This window comes from Pygoscelis adeliae, unplaced genomic scaffold (assembly GCF_000699105.1).
Source record: "Pygoscelis adeliae isolate BGI_AS28 unplaced genomic scaffold, ASM69910v1 Scaffold244, whole genome shotgun sequence".
Classification (NCBI taxonomy): domain Eukaryota; kingdom Metazoa; phylum Chordata; class Aves; order Sphenisciformes; family Spheniscidae; genus Pygoscelis; species Pygoscelis adeliae.
The window spans coordinates 522,644-547,278 of NW_008824648.1; the positions used below are offsets into that span (position 1 = coordinate 522,644).

The 24,635-nt window shown below is 46.7% G+C and overlaps 1 protein-coding gene across 1 annotated transcript in view; it reads left to right on the plus strand.

The window, feature by feature from the left end:
• Positions 1-24,635, plus strand: part of PAX2 (paired box 2) — an 81,704-nt gene that overhangs the window by 26,813 nt on the left and 30,256 nt on the right. The window contains exons 3-4 of the mRNA XM_009322471.1: positions 4,449-4,507; positions 6,593-6,712. Of these exons, the coding sequence (XP_009320746.1) occupies positions 4,449-4,507; positions 6,593-6,712 (179 nt within the window). The remainder of the gene's footprint in view (positions 1-4,448; positions 4,508-6,592; positions 6,713-24,635) is intronic.

Here is a 24,635-nt window from a genome sequence, read left to right on the forward strand (position 1 = left end):
TTCCAGGATTAAAAGAATTGCTAGATTGGGACTCCAGATGATTCAGACCTACCTCATCTCCCTCCGATCAGCCCTAGTACGATTTTTTATTTGAGATACTGTCTAAAGACTCTGCCAGCAACAGTAAGAGAGGAGAAACCACAGAGTATGTCAGGCTATGAGAGAGTTTGGATAGAAATGTCAGAGAAGCGAGGGACGTTTCCTATGATCTGTCATTCTTTCAGCAAATAATTTCTGGACAGGTTTAGAAGTGATTTTTTACTTGCTTATTTACAAGGAGTGAAAGAAAGTTCTGCTTCTCAAAAAGGACTATGGCTCAGCTAATTTTAACTTTGAATATTTCTTTCTACATTCTTGACCAAATTTGATTAGAGCTTGTTACAATTTTCATACTAGGAGAGATGATTTTTGTCTGTCCATCTATCTTCAGAACCAGCAAAAGGAACGGCATTAAAACTGCTGAAAATAATGAAGTAGAAGTCAAGCATTGGGAATTCATGATCTAATGCTGAACGTTTAAGAAAGTCGAAGGCATTTGGAAACAGGCCGTGGGTTTCAGCTGGAGCTGTGTGCAGTATTAACTCTAGAAAGAGTTACTACAAGCCAACTATGGTAACTCATGAATTCCAGGAATGGATGTATAATTCACAGTATGATACTACGTACTGTAATGACATTATATACCATTACTTAAGATAATATCGCATATTAAATTCAGATTGTGAAATGAAGTTCAGTTGCTTTACTGCAATCAAAGATCTATAAATGTCCTGTTGCTGAAACTTCAGAAGGTTATATATTAAATCTGTGTATGTTCTCCGAAACTCAGCAAAAACCTTCCACTGGAAAATGAAAAATGGGAATTTACAGTAAATACCAGTTTATGCCCCTAATTAAAGACAAATGCTGTTATTGGAGCCACTGACTGTGATGGAATCAGAGCAGGGATGAATTTAGTCCAAAGTGACAATTTCTTTTGGAGAAAAGAAGGATGTTTGAAGATATTGGGATTTACTTCAAGAAATCAGCACTGCTGACTGGTGTGCCAGGATTTGTGTCCCTTCTGCTTTTGGGAAGGGCTGAGGAAGCGTTCTGTAAAAAGGCTTGTCTTTCTCCAGTGTCTAGAAGCAAGAACAAGCCATCAAAGGCAGAAAGAGGTGATCAAGGTTTTGCTCCCTCTTACACAGCAGTAATCCAGAAATCCTAGGTTTGAGGCAGCAGAGCTGGCTTAGTGCTTATTTCAGTCTCCGGTAAGGGTGAGAAGCTTTCAGCAATCCCAAAGTTTAAAGACAGCATTATTATGCTGCATCTGTTGCTACAGGACCAGGTCAGCTCTGTTCATCTTTCATCTGCTGTTTCATTAGGTGGTCTCGTGTAGGACAGACTCGCTCGAAGCCTCTTAAAGCAGTAGCAGTGATGCCTAGCTATCCTGCTGTATATCACTGTCCCTAAATGAATCGACCCGAGAGATGCACTGCCGTATTCTGTACTGAGCGTTAGGGTCCTGAAATTTCTCTTCTTTCCTTACAACACGGGAGTTCGGTCGTGACTGTAGGGCAAAGGGGCACTGCTGGGGAGAGCCTCTTCATGACTCGCCTCTTCTTTTAGCCATAGGAAGTACCTTCTACCTGAGACCTCATTAGATCCACTGTGCATTTGATGCCAAGAATTATTTGATCCAAGTCACTGAAGGCTGCACAACCAGAATGGCTCCCCTTTGCTCACTGTTTCCAGACACTTTTTCTTGACATAAAACCAGTTTCATTCTTAGGAGGGGAACGTTTTTGAACAGAGCCTTTCACTTCTGGGTCACTAGCTGAAATCTGGCCCTGGTTGGTAGTGACCAAAAATCATTACCGGCTGACGGCTACTTGGTGGAATGAGCTGGTGAGTCTCATTCCAGCTCCTAATGGACACATCTCAGTAATCACAGTCACAACTGGCACTAACTGGCATTCTCAGCCGAGAGAACATAACTGAACGGGGAAGGAAATTGAACCTTCCTGTTCATCCCCTGCCTGGGTTTTTGAAGAGTTATGGATAGGCATTTTATACCGCCGTCGTTTCACAGGCTGTTTTTACTCTAAATAGCTTTTCGAAACTTTGCAATTTTCATGCAGCATGATTCAGCACAGCCTGATCGGCCATCGCAGTATAATTAGGCTCATCTTACGGTTCCCCTCAGTAGAAGCTGAGCCGTCTGATGCCACCTCCCAGTACGAATGGCGAATCTGATGTCACATCTCAGTATGAATGGAACCGTCTGATGTCACCTCAGTGCTAACAGGACATTTTATAATATGTCATCTAAGGCTGCAGGGGAAATCTTCTAATCCATTCACTGTGCTACACTACGATAGAACATAACACAGTATAATGTGTAGGTTAACTTAGACACCCTCAGGCAGATTTTGGATAGACGGATGGATGGATAGATACATTTATACAAAGTATACATACATTATATCACTCTATTGATTTTTAAAAAGTTCCAGGTCTGCCTGGCTATAATGAGATTTTTGAACTTTGTGTTGCGATCAATGAGGGGAATATTATTGGCCTGGAGAATTGATATACCCGCTCTCTGTGGCTTGTTCTGCTCCTGGACTGCCCCTGCCCCCAAGGTGTACGATTCCATCAGACACTTAACCTCTTTTACAGTGTCATCAGGCTAAAAGGAATCTAATAGTGACACGGGACTTGTGCTCAGCACTCTGGCACTATTGCTTTCCTGTCACAAATAATTTATAGCTTTCTATTTCCATCCCTTTGCCTGCACCCCATCCCCTCTTTCTGTTTCTCTGGGCTGGGGGAAATCAATAAACTCACACAACCGGAGTGGCACTTCAGGGGGTTTTAGGGGGAATGTGAGAGAAGAGAAAAGAAAAGAAAAAAACAGAAAAGAAGAAAAAAGTTATATTATTTGCCCTAGCACAGACTTCTCAGATCAGCTCCTCAGCTAGTGCAAATCAGCATGACCTCAGAATCTGGCCTGAGGCCCTCAGACACCTTCTGTATAGGTCCTCAGCAGCTATAGATTAGGGCCCCTGGTACCACTGACCTATATGGGGTGAGGATCTGGATCTCCATCCCCAGCTGGAACCTTGACATTCCCTGTCTCCAGCTCTGTCCCAGGCAGCCTCTCTGCCACTCCAGCTACTGCCCAGGCTTCGTCATGTGCATATCGGAGTTTCCTAACGTGCTGAGGTGATACGCTCTGAAATACTTTTCTTTTCCTAAGAAGGTTTCACTCTCAGGAGTTGGGCTTTTTCAAAAATGACCTCTCAACGTCTCTGCCTATCGCTATCCATGCCATACCACCCACTAGACACACATTTGCTCTTTGAAGTTTTGCCAACTTATTCTTTAGAACGAATCTTTAAGGGCAGCTCTCGGGTAGGCAGCAAGAATGTGTTATTTGCTTTCACTTTCTGGAGAGATTTTTGGGGAGAAGTTAAAGCTAATACAATGCAGGGCTGAGAGTTCCAGAAACTCAGGCTGAAGAGCATCTGCAGTCTTCACCCTAATTGGAGAGGCTCATTTTAATCTCAGAAAGGAATTTGGTCTCCATGGCCTCCGCAGGTCATGGCTTATTTGCCGAGTTCCTTGGTGAGACAGTCATTCCTGAGTCACAGATACCCAGCATCTGCCAGTAGGCAGGGACCCTGTCAGTCAAGTACTAGGTGCTAGTGATTTTCTTTCACCACTGACCTCAGCTGGATTTAAACCAGTGACCTAGAGGTGAAAGATTTCATGTAACAAGAAACGGAGCACTGACAATTACAGTTCAGTTTATTTTCATTCTGAGCTGCATTATGAGCTTTGCGGCATTCACTGAGGCACCTTTTTGAGTTCCCATGCTGTGTTCATTCACCACCTGATAAACACCAATTTTTGCCCTCTTTGCTGGAGCTTCTTTTTCCTGGTGATCTATATCCCATCACCACCTCCTACAGATGCCTTCTGCTCCCACCTTCTCATTTCTGAAGGGCAAGGGCTTTGGGCAAGCCTTACACCAGTTCAAAGCATTCAGTTCTATGCCAGAAAGGTATTTTTTAGGTACACAACAAAATTAAATCTACACCATTTGTAAATCCAGCAGTGGCTCTGTTAGCTGCAAAGACTGCCTTGTGATCATGCTGACAGATCAGATCATAAATGATAATGCAGTGGCTAACACACAGGAGATCCTAGCTCGTTCACCGAGCACCATAGTTAGGCAGTGAATACACAAGTTTGGGGAGAAGACGACAAAGCAGAGCAAGGACAATTCTTTGGGAACTGGACCATTACAGCAGTAGAATCAGGACCACGAGAAGACAAATGAAGCCACTCTGCTGCACCCAGAGCTCAAATTGGGCCTTCAGGTTCTGACAGCTGGGATCGCGGGTATGCAAAGGCACAGAGAAGTTGCAGTTTAGTTCTGAACATGTTTTTCTCTTTTCCAGGATCATCAGAACCAAAGTTCAGCAACCTTTTCACCCAACACCAGACGGGAGCGGGACAGGTGTGACTGCACCAGGACATACTATCGGTAAGAGAACTGGCATGAGGGGTGGTGACAGGACAAGTGGAAATGAGGATGAAGCTTAGTTGAGGGAACAAAGTCTGACAAGCAGATGCTAAGCAGAGCAAAAGGGAGGAGGGGGTGGGGGAGAAAGAAACCTCAATGGAAATCAGAGGTTTCTGTTCTTTGTTTCCCTCATTGCATTGCAGAGAAGGGAACCATGGCAGAGAAATCAGCCCAAGGTAGGGGTTTGCCCAAAGCGATTCTGCCTTAACATCCGTTTCACGTTCATGCTCTCTCCTTCGCATCCCTAGAGAGAAGTATTTACCGCTATCCTGCCTAAGCACCAGTCTTCACCTTTTGTCTCCTTCTTACTCTGACTCTCGTTTCCCCTCTCTCTCCCAACTTCTCTTCTCTCCCTTTGCTGGAACTGGTCCATTTCTTAGAGCTAGTAATACACAGACACGGGTAAGATATTCCTGATGCCTCACAACTGAGTTCTAGCTCTGCAGTCAGGTATCCCATGGGTGTATTTCACTGAGAAAATGCATTTTCTGCTGGGGGAGATGGGTTTATCGAGGTGAGCAGAAGATGGAGGCTGTAATAAAGGGACCAAATGTCTCCTAGTCTGTTGTGTTTAAAGGTACTGTGCTAGATGTGTGATGAGGTACTTTTCGCTCTGTAGGCTGGATGGTGCATATGTCTGCTGTTGCTTGCATAGCTTTATCCAGTAACAATTCAGAGCAGGAAAAAACATGCAGTATTCTGTGATATGGTGAAATACAGTGGCTTATTCGTGGCCTAAGACACTGTCTTAGATACTGTTGGTTACTGAGAATCAGCTGCTATACAAGGCTTTACTGGAAGTGCTGGTTTACATGGGATAGAGCTGGCAGATATAATCCTGTACATGAATTGTGTTCAGGACCACAATGAAATTAATGGGCCAGTATGGAAGAGCATTTCTGGATGCCCTTTTAATCTGGACTTGCTCACTGGACTGGGAATCACTGACCACAACAGATGGAGTTGGCAGATATTATTCCTTCTTGGAAAAGTAGTGCAATGTCTAGGGAATGCATTGGCTGAGCTGGAATAGTGATTGTGAGTGCTGCTACTGGAGTCTCTCCTTGCTCTGGGATGTACTGGGAAGTCTGGGTCTACATCGGATAGTGTTGACAGGTTCTGCTCCATTCTGGAAGGCTTGTATTGGAGGTATTGATTGCTTCAGGTCAGTGCTTTATGAGCTGAAAGATGGGCAGTGGCCTGTAAGAGAACTGGGATATTCTTCCCATTACTGGGGCATGCTGGGACATAATGGGCATGCCTACTGGATGCACAGCTCTACTTATTCTATACTCTAAAGCCCTGATTATCATGAAGTGATCATTTATAATCTGCATGACTTGTCATTTCTGATATATTGGAAACTCATGAGCAATCTTGGACAGCCCTGAGTGGCAGGAGGAGTCTGCCAGTTGACATTGGTCAGTGCAAAAGGAAGACACTAGATTTTTATTAATCTGGGTTGGAGTATGTATCACCAACTCACTATTTGTTCTAATAGGGAACTGAATTTATTGTCCCAACACTGAAGTGCTTCTAACCTATGCTAAGAAGGTAATTTTTCAATGAGTATTTTGGGTGGACACATAAGAGGCTGGTCTGGCTAAGACAGAACACGTGCACTCTTGGTGTAAAAATGCTGAGAGGGAATGATCTGGCAAAATACAGATACACTAGGAAGTCACTAGAGAATGTGGCCTATGCAGCATTGCACTCAGTTACCATGGCACGCACTGGGAAGCCTGCTCAGAACTGGGATATAACAACAAGGTTTAGCTTCTTGATGGAATACACTTGCTTGTTATTAATGGCCCTGTACTGAAAGGCAGTGGAGCTATGGTATAGGAACGGAGTATTAGCAGTAGAGCGAGTATGAGTCCTTCAGTGTGAGGGACTGGGAGTCTGCGTAGGGCCCAGGCTTTCCTATGAGACTGGTGGCATGTGTAGCTTTCAGCTGGGGGATCCCCGAGTGCTGTGCTCCTCTCCTCATGGCCCTTTTTCCGTTTTCCTTTTGTCCAGTGCCCAGCACAGCATCCCCTCCCGTCTCCAGTGCCTCCAATGATCCAGTGGGCTCTTACTCCATTAACGGGATCCTGGGGATTCCTCGGTCGAATGGCGAGAAGAGGAAACGTGATGAAGGTAGGGGGAGGGGAGAAGCTTATCCTCCCTTTTATATTCTTTGTCCCCATGTACAGGCTCCAATTTCAGGCCAAGGTTTGCAGCTGCTCCAGGGGCTAGATCAGTTTTAGCAACAGAGACCAGTTCCCCGCCACTGCCCTGCTGGCTTGGAATGCTCTTCTTCCGAGGCCCTTTCATGACAGGCTGCATCTCCAGACATCTGCTCTGCAGGCAGAGAGCCGTCTCCATTGCTGGAGCTGATCCCAAGTTCATTCACTGCTGGAAACGGCTGGAACTGAACTCCCCAGGTGCCAGCAGGTGCCCGGACTTTGAACTGCGGGTAAACGTGGTTTCCCCGACTCACTCGTTTTCAAACAAAATGCCATCTCGGAGAAGCACCAGCAATGTGGGAGTTACATTTCATTCCCCTTGCAAACAAGTTCCTGCCCTGTGATGTGCCATGAGCTACATTAGCTGGTGATCATAAGGGCCCAGTTTTCAATGGGTAGCATCTACCACAGCAGAACTGCCATGCTTGCAACAGTCTGAAAGCGGAACAGGAGGTCTTCTGAGTACTGTGGCCCTAAGGTTGTTATCTAAGCCTTTCACTAGGGCTCTAAGGAATTAGGATTAAGCTATCTCCTTTTCCTTCCTACCTGCTAGGAAGGACTCAGGGCAAAGTGAATCCTGAAATGAGCCAAAAGCTGGAGCCTCCAGTCTAGATAGGCTGAGTCAGGAGGGGTGGGTAAGGTCTTGGTGCTCTCATGGTGGCTTTGTAAACTTTTTTTCTTAAATCTTGCTCTTTTAATTTGATGCATTCAAAAATTGAGGGCCAGGAGGTGAAATTTTCTAAGAGTAGTGCCTGACCAGTTTGTTCGGTTCAGCCCTGCCTTCAGTATGTTGTTTTCCACTGTTGCCTGTTGCGTGCGGGGACCTCTTAGCAGGTGGCTCAGTGTGCTGCATGTGCTGTAACCCCAAGGCTGTGCTGTGCAAGAGAACATGAAGGTTCTCTGTGATACGTGGTGAGAAGACAAAGCTCTCCTGTGAGAGATGCTGCATTTTGGGGTTTTGCTAGTAATTTTCTTAGCATTGGTTCTGGTGAGGTTCACATCTGTAAGCTTTTGATCCAAATAAACACAATAATCCCAAGAAAAAAAGGCAATCATCATGACCCCTTTCTCCCTAATACAAAGTAAAACTAGAGGCAAGGACCCAGTGCAGCTCTTATTAAAGCAAATGGGAAGATTTTTGCTGATGTCATTGGAAATTGGATCAGGCCCCAGAGGAAGATCCATTTCCCAGCTAGATGGCAGTAGGGCCCAGCTAAGAGAAAAGTGTAGCAATGGAAGGGTTGAGTCAATGCCTCAAAGTCAAAAAATGTTAGGAATAAGAGACTGCAATCACTGCAAACCCCTCCAGCATTTCCCATCATTACATATACAGGAAATAGCGACATTTCAAACTGAGTAACAAGTTTCTCTAGTGGTTGTGCAAATCTCTTGGCACTTATCTGGGGTTTTTGTGAACCCCTGTTCTCATACAGTCCAGCATGGTGATCACCAGCTCTCAACATGGTGGCTCCATATGTCATTTTGAAATGAAGCAGTTCAATCTGGCTTTAGTGGCTATTTTTTCCAAATACCTGGAAAGATCATCCCACATAGTCTGTGGATGATGCAGACTTCTCTGCATAAGATGCAGCCACATAGTCACTTCCAGCCTTAGAACCTGAGTTTTTTTGGAGCAGTACAATTAAACACAGAAACAACCAAGCAGCCATCTAAGACTGTGACACTTCACAATGATATATTGACAGTAAGAACAACTCTGTGTCTGTCCTTAATTCATCCCAGATTTGATTTATGAAGGGCAAGCAACACTCTGCAACTCCCCGCTGTTGGGCAAGAGCCCACATATCCCACTAGGAATCAAAAAGGTACCAGACAATCCTGGAGACGTTGCTCGTCTTTAGCCCTCAGAGTTTTAGGTGGCAGTTACATGACACAGCTGCAACTGCCTTAGAGAACAGCCTTCATCCTGCCATCCCAGATACCTGCTGCAGGGCGATGTCGCGCTCCTGTCCCAGAGAAGTCTTGCATGGGACCCCCTGCCAGCTGCTGAACACCCCTAGCCAAGAGTTGTGTTATCTGGGCTCACACTGGCCTTAAGAAATGCTGAAGGACATCTTCACTTTGCAGGGCTCGGTCCTAAGGCTAGAAGGGTCCAAGAGGAGGTTTTGCACAGCCAGTGACCTGCACTCACTCCTGGGCAATCTCCCGTGTAGCTCTGAGGGCTCTGATTATTCCTAGCTGAGATGGGGATTAGGAAAGCCTGACAAGAAATCCAGTGCAGGTATTTCTTTCATGTTCATGCTGGATGCATACACCTTCTCGGTATTTCCCAGAGCTTCTGAGCACTGTTTTGTTGCAGTTTCTTAACTGCAGGGTTTATTCTCACATTGAAAAGCCCTTAGGAGCTCCCAATGCACATCTACTTTCCCAGCATTTTGGGGGTGGCTGTTCCCTAAAGGAGGCAGAAGGAGCAGCACTGCTCTCTCCTTCTTTCCGCTCTGTTGGACCAGCTCTGCTGCAAGGATTCCTCTGTGAGGAATGCAGTTCAGCAGAGAGGGGGGAAGTACCAAGCTGCTCCTGAATCCCCAGTTCTGAAAACCTTGCTAGCAACCTCTGTGATGGCTGTGGGGAACAGGGTGGGAGAAAGACAGAAGAGCCTCTATCTGAGCACACCCCCTCCCCCAGGTCCTCCTTGCTGCAGCTGGTGCCTACATTAGACAGTAGCACAGATGATTAAGAAGAGGAGAGATAATTATGTGTCAAGATGATGTAGCAGAACTCCCGAGTTGGACAGAAGGAGCCAAACGGATGCATGAGGTGGGCTCAGCAATGGACGCTGACAGGCAGGTGTCCCCCTCACAGGGAGTTAGAGGGAAGAGGGGAAATCCCAACCTACCAAATCTGCTGGCTGCAACTGCAAGGGTGGCCTGGGAAGACTGTGGCATTGAGAGAGAGCGAGCAGGGAGGTAGCTCTGAGTGTCTGCTAGTCACAACAAAGAACTGTCAGATCGCAAGTCATTCCTCAAAACTCAGTGTGTCTTCCTCAGGTGAGTGCCTGGGAAGGATGGTCAGGATTTGCCCTATTAAGATCATTTATTCTTTTTGTTTCAGTTTTTGACCAATGATTGTAAACCCTCTGACTTCTGTGACAGATTAGACAAAGCAGAGAGTTGGTCTCCTACGATTTTTTAAATAATTTGGCTAAAAAAGTTCACCACCACTTGTGTAGCACAGTGTGTGCCATTGCTTGCAGTCTATGGGCACAGCCAATGTTGCTGTGAGTTCCCTCTGACCTTCCCCACCACTTACACCCACCATCTTCCAGAGGCAGAAGTGGCCCTGCAGCATGTAATGACCTTCCTAAGACCACCGAGGGTCTTGCAGTATCAAGGCACAGCTGGAAACAGGAATTCCTGGCTCTTCACGATCCTAATGTTGTACTATGCTGTGATGGCAGGCCAAGCTCAGCAGGCTCATTGTCAGATTAAGGAGCAGCAATAAGAAGTCTAGAAGGATAAAGGGGAAAAATAATATGCAAAGATTTCTGTTGTTCCATAACCCCTGACTGATAGCTAAAAGGATGAGAACTGGGGTGACCCAGAGGCACTAACAAAAAATTAGTATCACTCATACTGTAGTCTTGAGCATTGTATAAGGAGAAAAAGGGAGAGATGGGGAGAAAGGGAAGGACAGATAGATAGATGGATGGATAGATAGATTAGATAATATGAAAACCATATTTCAAACTGTTCCCTGCATACCACAGCATCTCCAGCTGGGTGAAACTTTTGGGATCTTTACAAAACCACTCTTATTAGAGATAGCTCTTTCTCTCCACAGCAGGCCACAAACAGACTTCCTCTGTAGACCCAAATTCTCATTTGGGATTCGTCTTCCAGTGAGGCTGGTGCTGTAACATTCTCAGCATTATTAATCTCGGTCCCTGACAATATCTGTAGTATTTGACAGCATTACTAGCAATAATATCTGCAGTGCCGACAGTGGCAGAGATAATATCCCCCAGTATTATCGGCATTAGCAGGGATCATATCTGCAGCCTGTTATTGGCGGGAGCAGACGTAATGTGTCCAGTATTATTAGTATCAGTGGTAATAAAACCCACAGGCTTGTTAGTATGATCAGTGCTAATATCAGCAGGTTTGTGGGAGAGGAGGGGACGGAGTGATTGCTACTGTAAATGGCAATAATACTCGGGCTGTTTGCAGTAAAGGAATCCCCAGTGGAGATGGGGGAGCAAGCCTGAGAAGGCAGAGGTTCCTCCTTTCCTTTCTTCACCTGTCATTTTGATGTTGAGTGATTTATGTTGAAGTAAGCGATGCAGGGCTGTGTCAGTGCAGGGGGACAGTAGAGGGTCACCAACATTTCGGCAGGTCTGGTAGTGTTTTCCAAAGAGCGTTAGCTGTATCAGTACAGGTGGTTCACCGTACTCTTCAAAATGGGGTTGAGCTATGCAGAACAGGGTGCTGCCTACTAGCAGTAGGAGCACTTGCACCTGTAGCTGCAGGATGGGCAGCGTCGCTGCACTTCCCTGGTGCTGCACGCATAATTTTCTGACTGTTATTACCACGACACCCTCTACTGAGAAGCACTGCTTTTGTTACAGGTGTTCTTCTCTTCCCTCAGTCCAAATGGGAGGACTCTGCAGGGCAGGGTTTTGACAGTGTTCAGCTTGGGGATTTTCCTACCTGGTCATGATCTCATTTTCCTACTGGGAAAGTAGAAATGCCTCCTTCAGGTGGTGCGTGAGGCAGGGAGATCTGCAACAGTCCCAAGTCCTGAAAGTTGTTTTTTTAGATACTGCCCCAGGACATAGACTATCTTGAAGAAAATTTTGAACTCAATTGTTTAAGCGGAAAGTGGAGCAGAGAGATGTGTAATGTATTTAAGAAGGTCTGACTTTTTGAGCAGATATACAGCAGCTGAGTGTGCCACTGCAAGTATGATCCCATTTGTGTCGTTCAGAGCGGCAATGATAACGTAATTTGGGAGACATAGTTGTGACATTTCAGGTGACTCTGTGTCGTCGTCAGTGGCATCAATACGTGTTTGCAGGCAGTGTGGCTGTGGTTATCATGTTGTTGTAACTGTATCGCTATAGGTTGTGGGTTTGTAACACTAATGATGAGATTAACTGTCACTGCTGGCTATGCTGCCCTGTTACACTCAAGGCCGTTACCCTCTTCACAGAGGCGGCTGTGAGTTATTTCTGGTGGTACGTCTGCATCATTGCATGCAGTAAGGTTGTTTCCATGTGGTAATTGTTGGTACGCTGGTGCAGGCTGTACTGCACTGTCATTGCAATTCATATAGTTGATACTGCACCTGATGTAATGTGTTGACTGACAACAGACTGTCACCTGGCCGTGCGAGTGAAGTCAATATGGCTACGTCACTGCAGCGCTGCGTTGAGAATTGTGTGTTTTCACAAAGTATGACCATATTGTTCCACAGCATACTGGGGTTGTTTCAGGACATACTGCGTGCTTACGCTGTCATCTGCAGTATGATGATGCTTTACCAGTGCTGTAGTTGTACTAGTGCAGAGAGGTCTAGCCCTTGACTGTCCTGTAATGCTGCCTGCACACGTTTGCAAAGAGTACGAGTGAGTCATTCCACTTGGCTGTATCATGGCACCTGATGTATGTTCATCTCTGGGCATGTTAGGTGTATTTCTTTTCTCCCAAAACTGTTGTGTTGTTGAAGACAACAGAGTGTGTTTGGATCCCTGCAGGTGACACAACAGCACTACTGTTTGTGGTGCGGCTGCATCGTTTCATGCTGTGATTTCTTGTCACCACAGCTGATGTGTTTGCGTTATTCTATATGATTGCTTTATTGCAGGTCAGCAATAGTCTTAATGATAGTGGAGACACATGCAGTTACATTGCCTCAGGTGCTAACCCCACGTTCCAACCATCACACACAGTTGTGGGGTGTGCACCCCGCAGTTTATGGCTGTGCACAGGGCGTGAGCAGTTTCTGTAGCGTTTCACACTCTCGCAGTGTCTTCCTCCTGCTTTCCCTGGGACTGCCTTGTTTCATGCAGTGTGGCTGAGTTTCCAGTGGCTATCAGCTTGCAGCGATGGTGTATCACTGCAAAGGGCAGTGGTCACAGGGGATGTCCGGGCTCATTGTATCTATACCCACAAACGTAGGCAACACTCCCTTCCATTCTAGATGAAAATGTAAACTGAAGAGGGAGTTTGTTCTCAGCAGCCACCCACTGCTCCCTCCTGAGGGTCTTTGGCTGGTGAGACTCCTAGGAGGACATAAGAAAGGCGCCTGCTACTACTCATCCTGCACCTCTCTAAATAAACTGCAGGAGGATGGTCAGAAAAGGGAGAGTATGTGTGGAAAAAGAGAGGAGGGGGAAACTGGATAAAGGAGAGGACAATGAATAAGCAGCACAGCACTGTCAGAAATGTGGGCTGTTGCACCACGAATCTGAAGGGTCAGTCTGTAAGCAAGAGAGACAGTGTCTGTGTGTGTCTGCACACACCCTGAGGGTTTGGGGGTACGCATTGCTCAGGAGGACTTCAGGTAAGGGAGAGTTAACAGCTTACATCACAGAAAGCAGTTTGGACAGAATGCTCTGCTTCTAAAGCTTATAGTGCTGCTTAGTTTGGCAGTGTTTGGTACTATCTGAAGACAAGCTGGTCTGGCTTCAGCTGTATTTGTGTGCGTCTCTGCTTGTGTATTTGTGTCTCTAGAAATGCACGCCTGTTTGTTTTTTGTATTTCTGTGTTAGGATCACTGGTTTCCACTTATCTGTGCTTATGTACTGGGGTGAGTGGCAGGTTGGACCCGTATTTTTGTGCATGCCTATGGAGACCTGGAAACTGTGTATGTTAAGCTGTGTATAATATTGCCTAGTAAGAGAATGCATACTGTGGATCATATGGATGTCTGGGCATGTAAGGCTCAGTATTAGCGCTATGTATTTCTATGAATGCCAGGTATTTGTATTCACATTTGGAGCATATATGTGAATGTTGTCTATTTGTATGTATATTCTGTGTGTATGTGTTGTTACATACTTGGAGTATCACTGTATCTTTGTGGTTGCTGGATATGAATATGTAGCCTGTTAGTGCTGTGCACTTCTGTATATAGTTTGTACAGATGTGTATTTGCATTGGGGTTATATATTTGTGTGTATGTTGTATATATATATATCGGTTGTTTTTGCCTGTGTGAAGGTTGTTTATGTAAATAGTTTGTATTTGTTTACATGATTTAATTTTGTATATGTGAATTTAAGGAAATTACTTTGAGTTCCAGGTTTTCATTTAGTTAGTGTATGTACATTTTTGTAAGTTATTTGTTTATTCAGAAATTACATTTAATTGACATGCACCTGCATTAGTACCTCCTTGTGTCCCAGTTTGCATTCTTGTGTCTTTAAACGTTATTGGCTACGTTTTGTGAGTCTTACTTATGCATAGAGCTTTTCTTTATTTGTGCGAGTGCCATGAACGTGTGCTTGTCTGACTGTTTATTTATGGGTATTTAGTCTGTTATTTAGTTATTTAGATCTTCTCCTTCCACTTTTTGACTCATTCCTGGGTGGGGTTGTTGCAGCTAATGTGTCAGCAGGAGTCAGGCAGCTACAACTCCTCCCAGCGTCTCTGCCTGCTCCGCGTGTCCACCTGTGCAGAGGCTGCTCCCTAGCTTTGCTGGTGCCTGTCTCTCTCTGGATCTTCTTGCTCACTCTAGATGAGTTGTACACTGGGTCTGCCCGCATTCAGGGACGTGACTGTTACATGGGAGTCAGAGGGAGCATGGTGCCTGGATCTATGAGGATCCCAGGTGAATGCACAGTGGATGACAGAATAAACTGAAAAAGGGATCAGAAGTAGCTGGCAATGTGCAGGCAAATGGTATTTTAGAGGGCTGTTGGTGACTGGTGTAACAGTGGATCAGGGTGCCATGGCAGCGGGAGATAGGGATGACACCGTTTTGGGGTCAAGTGACATGGCAATGGGACATAAGGGCAGTACTGCTATGGAATCAAGGTGGCATGGCACTGAGGCACAACAAGGATCAAGGTGACATGCTGATGACCCAGGCTGATCTATCAGAACAGGGAGGGCTGGGAAACCTCCATCAAGAATCAGCTGAATAAGGCAAAGGAGAACAGGAGGAGCAGGGTAAAGAAGATCGGAGGCAAGTCAATGGACCTGCACCGCGGCTGTAGGAGCCAGGTCACCGGCAGTGTGGGACATGCAGTGTCTCCGTGAGGAGATCAGTTGCATCCTGGTGTGAAGGGCTGGGGCAGTCTTTTAGCAGTGGCTGTTTGCATCACAGCGATGGAGAGCAGGGATAACACAGTGATGACATCAGGTGATGGACATATCCCATGACAGTAGCCATGGACCATAGGGACTGTGTGGGCAGGGGCACTATTCCCAGTTGCTGGAAAAACAAAGAACCTAACGGGCAGTAAAACAAAAACAAAGGAGACTTGGAAGCACCTGACAGCCCTAATTCATCACTGCCCAAGATTTTTTTTTCCCCCTCATGTTCCCATTATATTTGTTTGTAAAAGTGGAAATCAATTTTGAAGGTAATTTTCTGGAAAGAATGGAAGGGAGGTGGGAGGGACGGATAAGGCAGAGATGGCAAGAGGAAAAAAAAATTTAGGCCAGGCACAGCCCAGGGGCAGCTCTTGGCAAGGTGAAAGAAAATTGCATATTCAATCTCCATCCATGAATCTCCCTTGCTGCTGCCCGCCTCCTGCTCGAAAACAATGAAGGCTTTCTCCCCTACGCTGCACAACGCCTGAGTATCAGCGCTCACTTTAACTTCAGGGTCATTAATTCACCTGATTATTGCAGGAGAGGAGAGGGTTGCAGAGGCATCCGTTCTAAAGAGCCCTCCCTTAGCTCATCCTTTGATTAGTTTGGGGTGGGGGCAGTTCAGATAATGTGTTGTCTTGGACTCAGTTTAAAGTGGGAGGGGTTGAAGAGGGGTGGAAGGAGGTAGAGGTGGAAAGGGAAAGATGTGGCCCGGCTTGTTGTGGAAGGGAGGGTCGGAAAGCAGTCATTCTTGCATCCCTCTGCTGTGGTGTTATTGCAAATTAAAAGTAGCATGTTCCACTCCGTAGCTATCTTTCAGGGAGGGGAGGGGCATGGGTATATGTCGGCATGGGGATGGGGGGGGATCTTATCATTGCTTCTTCAGCAGCCCAGCATAGTGTCACCCTGTGAGGTGACATTTGAATTTACAATTCCGCTGAGAAAAGCCATTAATTCACAAATTAACATTTCTCCCTCTCTCTCTCTAGCTCTCTCTCTCTTCCCCTCTCTCTCTCTATCTCACATGGATGTGCAAGCAATTGAAAAGACAAAGGAAATAGCCTTAAGGAAGAGACTTTACTGCTACTCTGTCTGTGCAGAGATTGCTACTACTGCTTCTAGATAGATAAACCAATTACCTGAGCTGCTCTGTTCATGGCAGCCTGCTATTACCTCCTTTTGTAGAGCTGACTCCATTGCTGGATTACACTGTGTGTATCTCATTAATGTAAACCAGCACGATACTGGGCACTGTCCCTGACCCTTCTTGCCAGAGCCCATTGCTCTGCAGTGCAAGAGGGAACTGGGAGAGGAGTCAAGAGCAGAGGTGATGGTAGGCACAACGTACTTCCTAATGGATAGCGACCAGGCCACACAGAGGACCTGCTTAGAATACCTGCACTGAGCTTAGAGGAGACGGGGCCTTCCCTTTTACAGAGGAGGTTGCATGACGTTAACCCTGGTCTCTTCCATGTCTTGGTGAGCACTGAGAGTGCTGCGCAAGAGGCCTCATGTATGGGCACCAGGTATGGGCAGCCCCTTGCAGCTCCATTCTCAGCATTACCCTGAGTTTCCTCCAGGTGTGGAAATGTGCGTGGTAGGCAGATGCAGAGGTGTGAGTACGAAAGCTATCTATACATAGCTATAGGCAGATGTAGCTGACTGCACCCAGGAGCTAACTGACTCACAGAGGTCCACGACAAACCTCAGAATAAGAAGCAAAAATAAGCACTCTAGCTCATGGACTGAGAGGGCCAGTTTTCTCTGTAGTGCAACTCCACTGAAAGCCAGTCAGTGATGCCTGTGGAGACGTTCTTGTCAAAGACAAACACTGGACATGACTTCCACACAGCGCCCAGTCCTCTTCTGATTCCCTTTTGTTGCTCTCTCCTGCCATGCTCTTTCTCACATGCTTACTTCTGCTATCACTGCTGCTATGGATGCTTGGACAGCACACGTGTACAGTATACACACACACGTAGGCACTCAGCCACATGCTGATGCCACCCCAGGCACACATCTGTGACACCAGCAGCCTGCCTGTGCATACTCACACCCCTGCAGACAGGGCTTCTCCCCACCTGCTCTGGAGAGGTCCCTTTCAGTGGCTCCAAGCCTGCCTGCTGGGGTGCACGCTGGCAGGCAGCTTTCTGAGCACCTTCTGGTGCTCTCTGCAGACAGCGTTGTAGGTACACGCCTGGCTACCCCTGCCCTTTAGCCTGGTCACACAGCTACGTGCGTTTGGGGAGAAAATGTCCTAGCAGTGTGGTTTACATAAAGACTCACACGTTAGTCTTTGCTCACTAAGCATTCTACCTATATAGAATTGGACAGAAATCTTCACCAACAGGTTTTTTTCACCCCACAAGGGTTTGATAGGCCCCGTTCAAGCCATTCTCCTGACTTTCATGAAAGGCAGAAGCTTGCAGGTGGCAGTTCTCCAGGTAAAAGAAAAATGGATCAGAACTGCTGATTCTGGAAGCCTGGTCTCCACATGCTTCGCGCATGGAGTATGTGCCTTTCTTCAGCATTGCCTTGGCTCCTTAAATCTTCCTAAAAACTTACCCTCTGAACAAGAGCATCGGCCTCTCTGACATTCCCTGTGCCCCACACCGAGCGCAGCACATGGCCGGGGAGCAGCATCCCGCAGCCGGCGCTGGAAGACGGATCATGATCAGCGGAGGAATCGGCAGGCAGTGCCAGTAATTCAAACCATCCTGACCGTTCAGTGAACCCGAACCTGCTGACCTTGACAGCACTAGACAGCAGCAGCCTCAGGAATCCCAACCTTTAGAGAGGCGTCGGCGGAGGACAGCTCCTGCTCTCTGCCTTTCTCTTTCTTTCTCTCTTTCCGATCGCATCCCAGCAGCCAAGGGGGCCCAACAGTCAATCCCCAGTGCACCAATTAGCTCCTAATGTGGCTATGTCTGCACTCCCAAGTCTACGTCAATGTAATGTTAAGCATCGCTTGCCGTTCATAGATGGAAATCATTCTTATAGAGGGGTGTCTTCTTGTGCTCAAGGAAAACACTAAGCACCTTGTTCTCAGTCAGGGCCAGAGAGAAACCCCTCCTCCTCCCAAAATGGGGGCTGCTGCTCTTTGGAAGGAAAGCAGGAGCTCTTTGCTTCCCTAAGTGATAGCATCAGATCCTCCAGGCTTGTTTCACTGGATCCCAGGGGGAAGCAACAAGATCTCACCAAGTGATTAGCCCATGAGAATCCTGGCAGGATAGATGAGGGGCAGGGAGGTGACTAGAGTGGAGGGGAGAGAGAGGAAAAAAACAGTGCGCTTAATTTTGCCACAAGAACTTGCATTAAAGAAAAATGCAGTTTGTGAACATTTTAAGACCCTTTCAGGGAATACTGGATTTCCTCCAGCTACCTTTGTGGCTGCCAAGTAAGACCTGAAACGAACAGCATTTTGTGTTGGCCTGCAGATGTTAGGCTAAGCTCTAAGACCTTGCATATGGAGGACAACTCTGTTAACAGTAGATGGCCTGAAAGAAGCAGTTACAGATACCTATCTATCAAGACATAGCAGACACGTCTGTCTGTCTTCTGTCTGTCTCCATCCATAATTCTTTGAAGGTGATTTTTCTATGCATCAATCAGATAAAATAAAGGACATTTTGAATAGGTGTCAAATGCAATTCATGCCCATTTTAAGGCCCTTTAAAATGTCAGAGTTTCATCAAGGGGCCTAAGAATAATTCCTAGTTCCACATTTCTCCTTTACTTTTCCTTCATCCATCCAAGCATCCTACTGTTTACATCCTATCAGGTCCAGGATACAAAGTTCTCTTCCCACACAGGTCAACAGCTACAGGAAAACACACAGGAGCACAGTGCCAGAACAGGAGCTAGGTTGTGGGTATCACTGTTTCCATTTGCATGTGGGGTAGGTCAGGATTTCTCTCTCTCACTAGCTCTGCCTTTTTTGGGAGCTTAGAAGAGTTATTCTGCTTTTTAGCTAGGGGATCTGCATCGGAACAGGTTTGTAGGCACCTGATTAAACCTTAATGAGGTGGTTATTGTGTATGAAATGTCCATCAAGACTTGAGTGCCTTCTAGTCCTCTCTTAGATGTTTTAGAAAAGGCCGTTATAAAGGACAGGTACACTTCCATGCTTGGTTTCCCAAAGGAGCTGGTTTTTTGCTTTGGCTTTTGGCTCTAGTGTGGGAAGAGGTAGGCCTTGAACAGAAGAGTTGACCTTGCAAGCAGATCAGAACTATCCTAGAATTTGGGACAGCTTTACTAAATCCCAGCGAATTAAAAAAATACCCCACTAGCTAATCCTCAAAGATACTTATGGCTCTTGCCTGCACAGCCCTCTCGTTTGTGAAACTGATTGGAGCCATGACTGGGCCCCCTCTTGTTTGGGGACTACCTGTTACAGTTTGGAACATATCTCCAACAGGTATCTTACAGAGGTCATATCAGTATAGGATCCTTCATATATCAGTAAGGGCCTTTACATGAGTTCATGCAGAAAGATTCCAAATTACTCTACTAATGCTTTACAGTTATTATAGGAATGAGCATTCAAAAAAAGAGTTTGCATGGTGACAGTCCAAGCAGATTGCAGCATATCGCAAGCCTGTAGCTCTTTCATTGCATGGCATTTTGCAATTACCCATCCTGTTTAATACATCGTTTATTAACCTTCCCATTCTGAAGATGTCATTTGCTACTGAAATGTGGCTGACTCTCGGGTGGACCATGGCAGATGTTGAACAATACAGAGCATCAACAGTGAAATTTTGCTGTGCCATGTCCAAATGAAACCACAGGAGAATTAAGATATGCTGTGGGTAATCACTCAGGCTGGATTTTGTTCAGGACAGCCAGGTTAATGTCTGCACTCTTGCAAAAAATGCCATGGGAATTTTAATGACTCTGAGTGATTGAAGCTTTTGTTTTATGGTACGTCAAAAATGGCAGCTCTAAAAACACTCTGCTTGAGCACTGGTTTAGTGCTGACTCAGAAGGGCTTCCAATAACATGATTCACTAGCATCTGGCTCAGGGGCAGGCACAGCCTTCTTTGACTTGCGAGGTTACGGTAAAAGTGTGTATGAGGGGAAAATAAGGTGGAATGAAAGGAAGGGAAACAGAAGGAAAGGAGGTATTAAGAGGCGTGTTAGTGGGGGACCAAGCCAATGGAACCCAGCAGGCTAAAGAGGAATTCGTATTTTCTACACAGTGCATTACAGGTGTCCATGGCCTGATCCAGATCCGCTGAGCCCTAGTGCTGGTGGCCTCTCAGGTGCCAGTGTGCTCCACTGGAATCTCAGGGACCTCCCAGAAACTGGGAGATGGGGCTGGATGGGGACAGCCCAGCTCTGTGCTCCCTTCACTTGTCTCTAGCAGTCCTGATAGCGGTGTTGATTTGCATGTCAGGCAAAGCACTGCTTGAGAAAAAAAAAAAACCCTCCGAGTGTGGCGGTGTCAGCGCTCGCTGTTGTTCGACAGTGTAAAATTAAATTAATAAAGCCCCCAACACAGGAAAACATAACAGGAAATTAATGGCCTTTACTGTCGCTCTGATGCAGTCATTTGCAACCCTGCTTTCCGCACCAAAGACTTCATAAATGCAAGCAGTTTCTCTAAACAAGCATAGTTAGGGCTGCATGCGATGTAATTTTTTGCGTCGCTTCTGTCCTTTGGAGCTAACAAAAGCCACCCTTTTTTATGTGCTCACCAAGGGGGATCCTGCCAAGAAGTAGCTCCCCAATAAATGGGCTTAGGAAGATGAGAGGAGGGAGCTAAGTCATGCCAATGATGCTAAGAACATCTTCTGCCCTGGCAGAGGGAACAGCATAGCTGCCGGTGCCCCGCTTTCCTGCGGCAGCAGCTCTCCCCGAAGGCTCCGCACTAAAGGCAGTGTTGTGGACACCACAACAGCATAAATCAGGATAACCCTTCTGATAACTTTCAGGATGTGTAAATCAGTATAACCACTGAATGCCAGAGACTTACAGATTTACACTAACTAGAGGATCTGGCCCACTCTGTGATAGTGCTGCTTGCCACTCCGCCAACATAAACAAAGCAAGTATACTGGGTCCTGGAGGCAGCTGCATTTCTATCTGGCTAACAGTCAAGCCTAACAGTGCTAGTAAGAGATATTGGACCTACGCTTTGTCCCTCATTACAATGGCATAAATCCCCAGTGCCTCTTCTGAGGTAAGGGAATTGTTGTGGATTTGCAACAACTTGACTGAGAGCAGACTATGTCCGCTCACCTCCAGCATACCCAAAGGTCACAAAGCTGCAGTGACTGCTCGCACAGAAGCCACCAGCTTTGACTACCCAGGCTAACACGCCTCATCCGCACACCCACACGTGCTGTAGTACATGTTGTACACATGTCTGAGGCAGCTGCTTGCAGCCTAACACCTGGAAAGGCCCTTACCGGTGTATTCAGTAAGGCTGGGTGTGCTGATTATTAGTATCTAATGCACAAACCTAAGTCTGTACAGACTTAGTTTCCCAGATGCTCTGGACTAAATTTGCAATCATACACTTAGATGCTGTAGTAAATACATATGATTTTCATACGCATACACACACTCACTTCCTTAAATGCACATTTGCATGCTCCCATGATAATCCAAGACAGATCTGAGTACACAGTTCATTACACATTTGCACACACAATTCATTTCATTTACATTCTCATTGAGCATTGCCATTTTGCTCATGTAAGCCCTGCATTAAAGCTGCACTGCCCATCCCTGCTCCATCTGAGGTACTCTGTCATACACAACCCCTGTGTTAAAAGCACTGCAGCCTCCCAGCTGTCAGGCACCAGCACACATCTCACTCTTCCTCGGTCAGGCACGCTCACTTCCCTGCATGAGCAGCCTTCCTTGCTCACTGATTCCTCATCTGACCTATACTCTCATTTCAAAACATAAAATCCCTTTGTTTCTCAGCCTTTCTGCTCTGAGCCGGAGCATGTAAGTAACAAATACACACAGTTTATGTGTCGCTGACACACTTAAATTATAGAGACACATGGACCAGCACAGTACCATGAATTAGCATACTCAGATTGAGGCTTGTGGATTCCCTTGAGGCAAATGGACACAGGAATCCGAACAACTGCAGAGTTCACGAAGGCTGATACACTTCCTTGAGGTCATATTCCTCCAGCACTCATCTCCCACTATCCCTATTTCTGCAGGATACTGTACATAACCTGAACTTGTACCGTATCTTCTTTCACTATCACAGTGTAGATCCCTGGTAACATTCCTTCTCTATGCACTGCTGGACCTTGCCAGCCCCTTCCATGCTCTGTCATCCCTATCCTGCACTCACTTGGGATCTTTCCACCTGAATTTGAGGTTCATCTTTCTCCCCACCAGTTCAGTTATCACAATCAAAGCCCTGACAATTCTTGCAGCAGTACTACGTGCTGAAATACAGAACTGACCTGTCTAGATACGATGCCTTTTTTCACAGTGCCCAAAAGGCTCCAAAAATTATTGTGGAAGGAAATGTAAACCAAATTTTACAGCCTTCCTCCTCCAAACCCTACTGAGTAAGGCAAGAAGGTTACACAGGTGAAAAGATCGCCAGATTGGGGCTGCCAGTCCTTGCCCTTGTCCCTACTGTGGGGAGTACAGTATTAGTTTAATAATCATTGAGGATGCAAACGGAGTCTCTAGAAACGTGATAGCCGGACTGGATCAGCTTGTGCAGACAGGACACCAGTACCAGACACCTCTGACCATGTGAAAATGTGTGATCCGCTCCCTCAGCCCAGGTCTTTGTCCCTGATCTCTCCCTTGCTTGGGGGTCAGCTCAGACACAGATGCAGGAGGTCTGCTATTCCCAGCAGAAGCTGGACGCCAGGGTTTGAAGCCCAGGTCTGATAGCGCTGGGCTCCTTTCTGGACCCGCACCAAATGTAGCGTGAGGGTCTGCGCAGGGCTGGCTGCCGTGAATGACAAGCGCTGGCTATCGATCGCGTTCTGAACTCGGCCCAGCCGATAGAAGGTAATTAATGACTCCATTTGCCTCAGTACCGAGGAGAACAATTGAGTTTGAAACTGCAACAACTGGCAGTGTGGGGAAAGGCCCCCCGGGACGTCCAGGAAAGCTGCCTGACAGGCCTGGGCTGCGCGGGGACAGGGGAACGCATGAGAGGGGGGAAAAAAGAGAAGGGAAATCGGATAAAGAGAAAGAGCAGTCTTAACACAAAGGGTGACTTGGGAAAGGGCAGCACATGTAGCCGTGAGTGCCTGGAGAGTGGGACAAGGCTGCTCTGGGTTAAGCACCCCAGCGGGGACGGTGACAAAGGCAGGCGGCAGGAGACGACAGGGTCGCCTCGCTGGCGCAGAGGGATGGCATTTCAGCAGCCGGCTCAGCACCGCTGCGTTAGACAGATGCGTTTCCCTCGGAGGCTTTGACAATTAGATGGGTTCTGCTGTGTCACCTGGCTGGCAGTTCTCATGCCGGTCACATTCGCTTTTATTATGACTGTGATTTTTATCGGTAGTGCTGCGAGGCCCCAGCTGAGACTGGGGCCCCACGAGTCAGCGGGCAGACATGTCACAGGGGCAGTAATAGCCCCTGCCCCAAAAAAGAACAGTATCTCCATGTTTGTGTGCCAGTTGCACAGCTTCTCATGACCCTCCTACATGTTTCTGTGCCACAAAGGTCTTCCTATGTCAGCAATACTTCTGAATTATTTGTTGAGATGGCCCCGTCCCACCCTGAGCAAGGGTGCTCTCTGTCACCTGTAGCCAGGGAAGTATCTGTATTACGCTGCTTTGTGCTACTTGTACATGATGGTGTCTTTGTGGCTTCCAGACCTGGGAACGTCTCTTTGTTTTGGAGCTATTTAATGGGCATATTCCCTGTGTCAGATGTAGTTAAGGTTGTTCCTGTGTCCTCTGGCACAGCATTTCCTTGTTATCTGTCAGGATACTTCTGGGACACCCGCGGAGCATTTCTGTGTCTTGTGTCGAAGGTTTACACTGAACATTGGCTGTGTGCGCTCCCTCAGCAGCGCCTCGGGAGGAGAGATGTTTCCTGTCACATGTGCAAGGCCAGTCCTGATCACGCTGACAGCAACTGTGTGCTTTTGTGAGGGACACAGTGACCGAGGCCATGGTTCATCTCTCAAGCTGTTTGTTAAGATCCTTCTGATTTAAGAGAGGTGTCCCCGTGTCACAGAACCACAGAGTTTCCCTCGCCAGTAAAAAGGGAACTGGGAGAGGTGATGATGCTTCCTAACGGTACAGCTGGCGCAGTTACCTAGGTGGCATCCCCAGACTCATCCTGCAGCTGAAGCCTTGCTTCACCACAGCACCCCTTCCAAGAGCTGCTTTCTTAGCAAATCCCCATCCCTCAAGCTTTTACTCCTAGCACTGTTCTTCATCAGTTGAAGTGACTGTTGCCCACCACAGTGCCATTCCTCATGGGATCTGCTAGTCTTTCCCAACTCAAATTTTCCCCATGAGCCCTCCCTTCGCTTTCACCCACAGCCCTTTGATGGACCCCATCTCTTCCCCAAAGTCCTCTCTGCTCCTTACTGACATGTT